This window comes from Acanthisitta chloris, unplaced genomic scaffold (assembly GCF_000695815.1).
Source record: "Acanthisitta chloris isolate BGI_N310 unplaced genomic scaffold, ASM69581v1 scaffold33525, whole genome shotgun sequence".
Taxonomy (NCBI): Eukaryota; Metazoa; Chordata; class Aves; order Passeriformes; family Acanthisittidae; genus Acanthisitta; species Acanthisitta chloris.
This window is the reverse complement of record NW_008673691.1, coordinates 1,392-10,091: the sequence shown is the minus strand read 5'-3', so window position 1 is coordinate 10,091 and position 8,700 is coordinate 1,392. Positions and strand designations below refer to the sequence as shown.

Here is an 8,700-nt window from a genome sequence, read left to right as displayed (position 1 = left end):
GGCTCAGAGGAAAAGAAGAGTGTTAAGGTACAATTTCCTTAAGTATAAGGTGAAGGATAAGAGCTCTTCAGAAGTGTCAGAAAAGGGAAGGAACAAGGAAATGAAAGTATAATGAATAAATTTCAGTTAGGGATTTTACTCATTAAAGAAGTGGAAATGGAGAACAGGTTTTTGTTAGATGTAGGAAGGGAGGAAAGAATCAGTTACAGGATGGAACTTGACCATTTTATGACAAGATGATATATTGCATTTGTCAAGTGACAGCAGGGAACAATGACTCAGGAAGCACTGAGCTCTGTGTGACTGACAGAATCACAGACTTCCTCCTAATTCCTCAGTAGCCTTCCCTGACTGGAAAATCATAAATTCTCACAGTTGCCTTTTGCCTAGGAGACTTAAGAAGGTTTTATGTGGAAAACCTCCCAGGGAGAAAACAATTTGGAGTTGGGTTTTATCTTAAATTGTTAGTGAACAGCTCTGACAGGTAAATAATTGTGTTAGTGGGTCTTGGCATGCAGGAACTGTTATTTCCATCTCCTCATAGACAGTGAACCAGCTGGCTCATGCCCTTCATCAGGATGAACTTCTGAATGCTGGCAGCCTCGTCAGTGTCATGTGGCCCAATTCCAAATGTCCTCTCTTAAAGGACGACCTGGTGCTGATGGACAGGTGAGAAATAGCTTTCTTTCCTTTCCTGCTTATCACAGGCTAATTGCAGGAATGTTTTCGAGTACATATTTAACAGACATCGAGGGAATTGGCCCTGTTGTAATCTCTGACAGTGACTAAAGTCCTGGGCTGTAGCTAGTCAGATTTTATTGGTCAGTACTTCCTTTTAGTCTGTCACCTCAGGGCAGTGTGGCTCAGACATGGGAAATAATGCCTTGAAAAGCTGAAACTCATCCCTACGTAACTATTTAAATTCTGGTTTTGCTGTTTCCCCAGCACAGTGATGTCTCTTTTCTCTTTATCCCTAGCCCTGGCATTGATGTGACCACAGAGCTGGACAGCTGGATTGACAAGTTCTGTCTCGATGCCGATGTGTTCGTCCTGGTGGCAAACTCTGAATCAACACTGATGCAAACTGTATGTTCAAGGCCACTCGTTCAGGGAATTTGGCTGAAAGTTAAACAGATGTGATGTGTTAACCTGAAGAGGTTTTGTTTCACTTTCCCTAGGAGAAGCAGTTCTTTCACAAGGTCAATGAACGTCTGTCTCGGCCCAATATCTTTATTTTAAATAACCGCTGGGATGCATCAGCCTCTGAACCAGAATACATGGAGGAGGTTTGTGATGGGTTTAACCTTCTCTGTGCATGGATGTTAGGGAGTTTGGTCCTTGTGGGTACAATCAGTGTTGTGTGTTTCACAGTTTGTGATCAGGACATGACTCTTGGCATTTCTGAGCTGGAACTCAAATCTCACAGGAGCCTTTTGAAGTTAGGTCACTAAGATAACCTTTGGAAAATTCCATGTGTAGCAAAGATTTTTTTCCTTGCTCTTTTCTGTGGTAGCTTAGACCAGCAGAGGGCATCTGGGGACTTGGTCCAACCTTTAAGAGATGGATATAGTGGATTTTTTTCTCCTGTGCATCCCTCAGGTGCGCCGGCAGCACATGGAGCGATGTACCAGCTTCCTGGTGGATGAGCTGGGAGTGGTGGATCGAGCCCAGGCAGGGGACAGAATCTTCTTTGTGTCAGCAAAAGAAGTGCTGAATGCCAGGATTCAGAGGGCTCAAGGCATGCCAGAGGGAGGTGAGGAAATCTAACAAAACCTTTCTGTTTACTTATAGGGAAGAAAATAGAGAATATCCCGTTCCAAAGCCCATATACAGCTGGGGTGGAACAGATTATTAACAGAGCAGTCAAAACCAAAGAGGTGACTTAGCAGCACTTTTACACTGGCTTCAGTGGAAAGCAGGAGCATTTCCTGATGTCCAACATCTGACTGCCTTGTCAAAACTTAAGAGCTTTTGTGCTTTCCTTCTCTCAGGTGGAGCATTAGCAGATGGATTTCAAGTAAGAATGTTTGAGTTCCAGAACTTTGAGAGGAGGTTTGAGGTGAGCATTGTGTGTACAGACCTGGTTAGATTTTCCTCCTGAAATTTGGGAAGGAGAAACTCTGTTGGTGTCCTCCTGCCTTCTGCTAACCTTGGGCTGCCTTTTGTGTACAGGAATGTATTTCCCAGTCAGCAGTGAAAACAAAATTCGAGCAGCACACGGTGAGAGCGAAGCAGATTGCAGAAGATGTTCGGCTCATCATGGATTCTGTGCATGTTGCTGCCCAGGAACAGAGGTGAGGGGAATGCTTGGTGCTTGTATTCTGGGAGAAATTCAAGGGAACATGAGCATTTGAAGTGCAAAGCACAATACACTGTGTTTGGGAGTGACAGGACAAGCACCAGTGCTCTTGTCTTGCTTCTAGTGATTTGTGAATGTGTGTATGAATTGGGTTACAGACACTGACACATTTTGTTACTGGGAGGAACAATCTGTCTTATTTCTGGAATGCAAATATAGATCAAAAATGCATTTCCTTGGCATTTTGATGGACAGATTTTATTTTTCATCAGAGTTTACTGCCTGGAAATGCGAGAGGAACGACAGGACCGTTTGGGTTTTATTGACAAACAGCTGGAGCTTCTCACTCAGGACTACAAGAGGAAAATCAAACAGATCACAGAAGAAGTGGAGAGGCAGGTAAAGAGGAGAATTGGCTGCAGAAAACTAGATTGAAACAGCTACCAAAATGCACAGTGCTGACAAAGCTCTGAAGTACTAGAAATGTGGGAGTTACAGATGGGAAGAGAAGAAATGCTCTGAGCAGCACTATTTTCTGTCCTCTGCTGCTTCTCTAGGTGTCAAATGCCATGGCAGAAGAAATCAGACGGCTCTCGGTGCTGGTAGATGAATACCAAGCAGACTTCCATCCTTCTCAAGTAGTTCTGAAAGTTTACAAGAGTGTAAGTGATGTTTACTTCTTACAGGTTGCTTAAGCAACTTATAGAGGCCTTTTTTAGCTGTGAGTCAGCAATTATGCCAGCAATTATGCCAGCAATTATGCCAGCTCATGGAGATGCTTAACATTCTTCCAACTAGGAGATGAGCTAAGGCTTTAGTTGTTTTAATAATCTCAGCGATAAATTGATACACATAAGATGTATAGCATTATATAAATCAAACAGAACTTTTCCTAGGCTATAGAGTACATGTGAGATCTTTTCCTCCCCTTCACTGACAAATAGGGGGAAAAATGAAATGAGTGTTACAACAGTGGGCAGACAGAATATGTGCTCCTGTTCTGGGAGGGCTTTTTTAACTTGCAGGCTCTAGCACCTGCGGCCTACAACTTACCTATGTTTATTTGAAGCTGAATAACCCTTTCTTTGCTTGTCAGGAGCTGCATAAACACATTGAGGAAGGTCTGGGCCGGAACATGTCAGATCGTTGCTCCAATGCAATCACAACTTCCCTGCAGACAATGCAGCAAGAAATGATAGGTCAGTTCCACAGGCAATATTCCCCTTTCTCTTTGCTTCAGCTGTAGTGCCAAATAACTAGGTAGATGTTGTGGGTTTCCCATTAATCCAGTGGCTGATGTGCCACTGGCATCATCTTAGTTTCCAGCTGATGAGTAATGTGTAGAGGACTGGGACTCCTTTCTCCACTTTGTGTCTGAACTTGTGCAGTGATTTGCTAATGAACATGTACAATCAGTGTAATCCTCACAACAGAGAGGAACTGTGGCCTGGGAAACTCAAGGGATTCTCGGAACAAGATCCTAATGAAAATATGAATGAATTGTAACTAGGTGTCTGGGATTAAATACAGGATTTAATGGGAGTATGGTGCCTAAAGACTTTTAGAACTGCCTTTCAGATTCTGTTTCCCAAGGTGTTGCTAATCTGTAAAGTTCAGCAGCTACCTGTAAGGATTTTGGAGGGTCCATGGAAAGATTTCCTTCTGAGCTGACCTGAAGAACCAAGAATTGAATAGTGATTCATGCTCTAACTCTTGCTTTGCAACATGCTCTGCTTTAGGAAATGTAACATACTAGGAAAACTAACTGTGGGGGATGGAACAAGCCATAACCTGATTACAGAATATAAGTCCAGTTAATTCTTGTGACCTCAACAGCCTTTTCTGTGTGTGTTTGTTTTCTGTCTGTGCAGATGGTTTAAAACCCCTTCTCCCAGTCTCTCTGCGGGGCCAAATAGACATGTTGATTCCCCGACAGTGCTTCATGCTCAGCTATGATCTGAACTGTGACAAGCTTTGTGCTGACTTCCAAGAGGACATAGAATTCCATTTCTCTCTTGGATGGACGATGCTGGTGAACAGGTTTTTGGGACCAAAGAATGGTCGTCGGGCCTTGATGGGCTATAATGACCAGGTAAGATACCTCGGGGAGTGGTTGGGGTAGATGTGATAGTTGTCATTTTCGTGGCTGCTGAAGTCTCTTTGGTGGAAGAGCAGTGTTTTAACCTCTCTCACCCTGTCCTTTGGTTTTGTTTTGTCTCTGCTTTTCTCATTAGATTCAACGCCCTTTAACACCAGCAAACCCCAGTCTGCCTCCTTTGCCTCAGGGCTCTATGACCCAGGAGGAGCTCATGGTGTCCATGGTGACTGGATTGGCCTCGTTAACTTCCCGAACTTCCATGGGGATCATTGTCGTTGGTGGTGTGGTATGTTGGCATTGAAAAGCACTTGCACTGCTGAGCCCTGTACATATTTGCTGCTCTCAGATGAAGAAATACTTCCTCCTTTGATCTGCCATTTGAGTGTCAATATTGAGCTGATTTTGCCATGCTCTGTGCACTGCTACGAGGAGTGAGCAGCAATCCAAGATGATGATTGTGTCATGTTTTTCCTTGTGCCTGTTTTTAGGTCTGGAAGGCTGTGGGTTGGAGACTGATTGCTCTCTCCTTTGGCCTTTATGGGCTCCTTTATGTGTACGAGCGTCTCACCTGGACCACGAAAGCGAAGGAGAGAGCTTTCAAGAGGCAGTTTGTGGAGTATGCTGGGGAGAAACTGCAGCTCATTGTCAGTTACACAGGCTCTAACTGCAGCCACCAAGTCCAACAGTGAGTTGCTTATATTAAAACCTCATGGAAATTCTGTTATTTGGGGTTTTTCTAATACTGCTCCGTGCTAAAATAAGTCTTCGTATCGAGTTCCAGATTTAAAAATGTGTGGGTGCTGTTAAGCATTAGTCTCAATGTACTTTCATCTCTCAGAGCAAGATGCTCTGACATTCTTGTGCAGAAGTGGAAAGATGAACATCTGAGTCAGTACCATCATCACTGCACATCAAAGGGATTTATTGCATGAATTTGCTGCTTGATATTACTTTCCATCATATCCAACTCTTCTCCTTGTTCCACAGAGAACTTGCTGGAACGTTTGCCCATTTGTGTCAGCAAGTGGATGTCACAAGGGACAATCTTGAGCAGGAAATTTCTGCCTTGAATAAAAAAATTGAAGTTCTGGATTCACTGCAAAGCAAAGCAAAACTGCTCAGGTGAGGTTTGATTGTCCAGGTGAGCTCTGGGTTTGGGTGCAGTCCATCATCGTAGCATTTGATAGGCAACATCAACACCTTTCCCTGCCAAGTGGTGTTCCCTTTCACTATCTGCTTTCCCATGGACTGGCAACAGTTGTCATTTAAAGCTTCTGTTTCACAAAACACCTTTTCCTTCTTGTTTTTGATTTCTCTGGAATTAACAGTTCCTTCCCATTTACCTAAACAACTTCTCTATTCCTACGAACTCCCTCAGGCTGTTAAAAAATCTTGCAAAAAGCCTCACCCTCACCTTTGTATGCATTTGTCTGATGATTTCTTTACCCTGCCAAGGTTGTTGGGAAGACCTTTTCAAACGTTCCTTACCCACCCAGTAAGATCAACATGAAGTTGTGTGCAAGATGTCAGTTTGAACCTCAGAGCCTAGGGACTGTTGGCAGGCAAACATTCCTGACCTGAGGAAGGCAAGGAATGGCAGCATCATTTTGGAATGGACCTCTGGCACTCCTTGCTGTGTGCTCGATGCAGTCCCACTTATTTCCAGCCATTTCAGTCACCTAACAGAGACCTTTGTCCTTGCAGGAACAAAGCAGGTTGGCTTGACAGCGAGCTCAACATGTTCACACATCAGTACCTGCAGCAAAGCAGATAGTGTGGGAAGAAGAGAAAAGCAACAATTTCCCTTCAGTGCTCTCTTAATTACTGCAGAGAACATTGTGGGTGATGGAATTCCCTCGAGGGAACCAGCAAGAGCCTATTGCTATGTTTCCAGTTGCTGTATGAACAGTAGGATTCTGCTTCCCAGTTTTAACACTAGCTGTTAATATCTTTTTCCTTCTTGTGAGACCAGGCTACTTGAGGAGGAACATGTGCCTCATACATTTACAGGGGGCTGTTACTGCACTTCGTTTTGCTTTAAGCAAATTTAAAGCAAACAAACAAATGTTTATCTGGTTAAGAGTTATTCTGACTTTATGAAGTTCCTTGTTTCACTTCATAAAGACAGAACTTTTGACTTCCAAGCCCCAGGTTGATGTATGTGTGACAAGCAGCTGTATGTCTGAGCACAGATCTCATGCACACAGATGTGAGGTGGTTTCACAAGGCATTTATAGCCCACACAGACCTGTCTCCTAGGTTAATATTCCATTATTCAAGAACACAACAGAGAGTCACAGTGTCCCTTCCTAGAAAGGTTTATGGTTATCAGTATGTTGAAACCTGTGAAGAAAACCCAGTTCTCTGCCAGAGCAAGAGGGACTAAGGCTTTGGTAAGCTTAGTGGCTTTGGAGTTAGTTTCTTCCTCTTAAGAGCTCTTTAATAACTGTCTGACCCATTTCCTGCCACGGATGAGTGGTTTGCAAAGACACAACTAGTTCCTGTGAAGATGGTGCTGGTAATTTGGCAGCTTGTTGAGGAAGAAAACTAGGAAAGAAAAGCCAGTTGACAGAATGTAACAAACTGCCTGAGGAGGTAAGCTGATGAATGTGGATTTTCTTTGGAAAGAGCTGTGTTGCTGGAAACAGGCCTTTGGAATTCCATTACCACCACTTGGCCACAAGAACAGCATGTGGATTAACACACTGGAAGAGATTTTGCTTCATGCAGAGTTCCCACAGCACGTTACAGTCTGGGCAGCAATAGGATGTGATGATGTTTGTCTTCTGTTAAAAGGATGAGAGTGAGTTGGTAAGTGCAGCTCTCTGGGGCTGGGGCAGAACTGTCCCTTGTAGTTCTTGTCAGGGCAAGAGTGGGTTAAGGCAACTTAGGTTTTTTCAAGGTGTTCTTTATGTGCAAATAGATGAAATGAATTGTTGAGTTTTGCCCTGAAAGCAGTTATGAATTTGGAATATAAGATTTATGAATTGTAAGGACTTGAGTCTCTTCCTGTTAAAATTGATAGAGGTGAGATTCTCATTGATTTTAGGAGTAGCAGGATTAGGTTCCTGTGGTTTAAAGTTTCTTTTCCCCTTTGTGGGTCAGTATTTTGCCATGTGTGGTGGGTATTACCTTTCTGTCCCCCACAAAGTGAGGAATCCAGAGTCAGATCCCTGAGGTCAGTGATAGCCTAAATCTGTCCAGCATCACACCTAAGAGAACACAGGCTGTCTTGGAGCAGGTCCAGCTGAATTCAGAACCACTAAGTTTTTCTTACTGGCAATGAGACTTTTCCCTTGAAAACGGCCTTAGGATTTCTCATTGTGCTCAGGTGTGAATATATGTGCCTGGGGCAAGTCCTCTCTTCATTGTGTCATGGAAGTTCCAGAAAGAAGCTACTTGAGGGAGTAAAAACAGTGAAATGTCAGGAAGTACTTTGTAAGTAAGTAAGGCTGTTCTGAGATTTGCAGTAGGACCTGGTGTCTTGATTGTGTAGGAGCTGGCAGTGAGACTTATGTCCCCAGAATGCAGGAAGCAAACATTCCTTTCCCTTCCTGTGGACAGCTTTGACTCCAACCCAAACCCAAAACCTGTTTTTATCAGAGGGCTCCATTGGCCTTGGTCAGGTTCCTCAGGCAGCCACCAGGACATACATATAGCTTGGATAGGATCTGAGAACGAGCAGGGAAGAAATCTGAGTCCTTGTCTCTGGAAGTGTGTGCCCTGGGCTTGTGCTAAGTTATACCTGAGTAAGAGGATTCATCTACTGTTACTCTGCTGCAGGTATTATGTGAGTTTGGATCTCTAGTTCTCAAGCTATCACATACACAGATATGATAAGCTATGTACTTACTAAGTTAAAACATTAAGCACATCCCTAATACCCCAGGAAACTGTTGATTCCAGGTGAAGGCAGAGGATAATGTACTGTGGCTCAGCAGCTCGTGACTGCCTGAAATGCTGACCTTGCTTTTGAAGACCTGATGTTAGCATCTCTTCAGCAGGCCTTTAGGGGAAATCTGGTAGATAAGCTGATCTTTTAAAGCAGTGTCTTATCTGTGAAGGGAAAAGAGATTGATGTGTTCTCAGAATCCGCTGGGCACGTCTGACGCTGCTCAGGTTTGGGTGATGTAAACGTTGTCACTGCAGGGCTGAAACCCAACCTACAGAAGAGGGGAAAGAACCACTTGAATTTTTCAGAAGCAAAATTGCTAACACGGGAGAGAATTTTTAATGTCCCTAGGAGTGATTGAGAATCAAACCAGACAGGCCCAGGAGTTGGATTCCTCTGAAACAAATACAG

The 8,700-nt window shown here is 43.7% G+C and overlaps 1 protein-coding gene across 1 annotated transcript in view; it reads left to right on the top strand.

Moving 5' to 3' along the window:
- The window catches only part of MFN2 (mitofusin 2), a 7,829-nt gene extending 1,255 nt beyond the window's left edge, over positions 1-6,574 (top strand). Inside the window, 15 exon segments of the mRNA XM_009075047.1 lie at positions 1-27; positions 545-669; positions 978-1,086; positions 1,179-1,286; positions 1,600-1,753; positions 1,992-2,059; positions 2,173-2,294; positions 2,572-2,698; positions 2,857-2,961; positions 3,396-3,498; positions 4,171-4,391; positions 4,534-4,683; positions 4,886-5,082; positions 5,385-5,519; positions 6,102-6,574. The exon segment at positions 1-27 is cut by the window's left edge and continues 22 nt beyond it. Coding sequence (XP_009073295.1) covers positions 1-27; positions 545-669; positions 978-1,086; positions 1,179-1,286; positions 1,600-1,753; positions 1,992-2,059; positions 2,173-2,294; positions 2,572-2,698; positions 2,857-2,961; positions 3,396-3,498; positions 4,171-4,391; positions 4,534-4,683; positions 4,886-5,082; positions 5,385-5,519; positions 6,102-6,171 — 1,821 coding nt within the window. The 3' untranslated portion in view covers positions 6,172-6,574.
- The last annotated feature ends 2,126 nt before the right edge of the window (positions 6,575-8,700 follow it).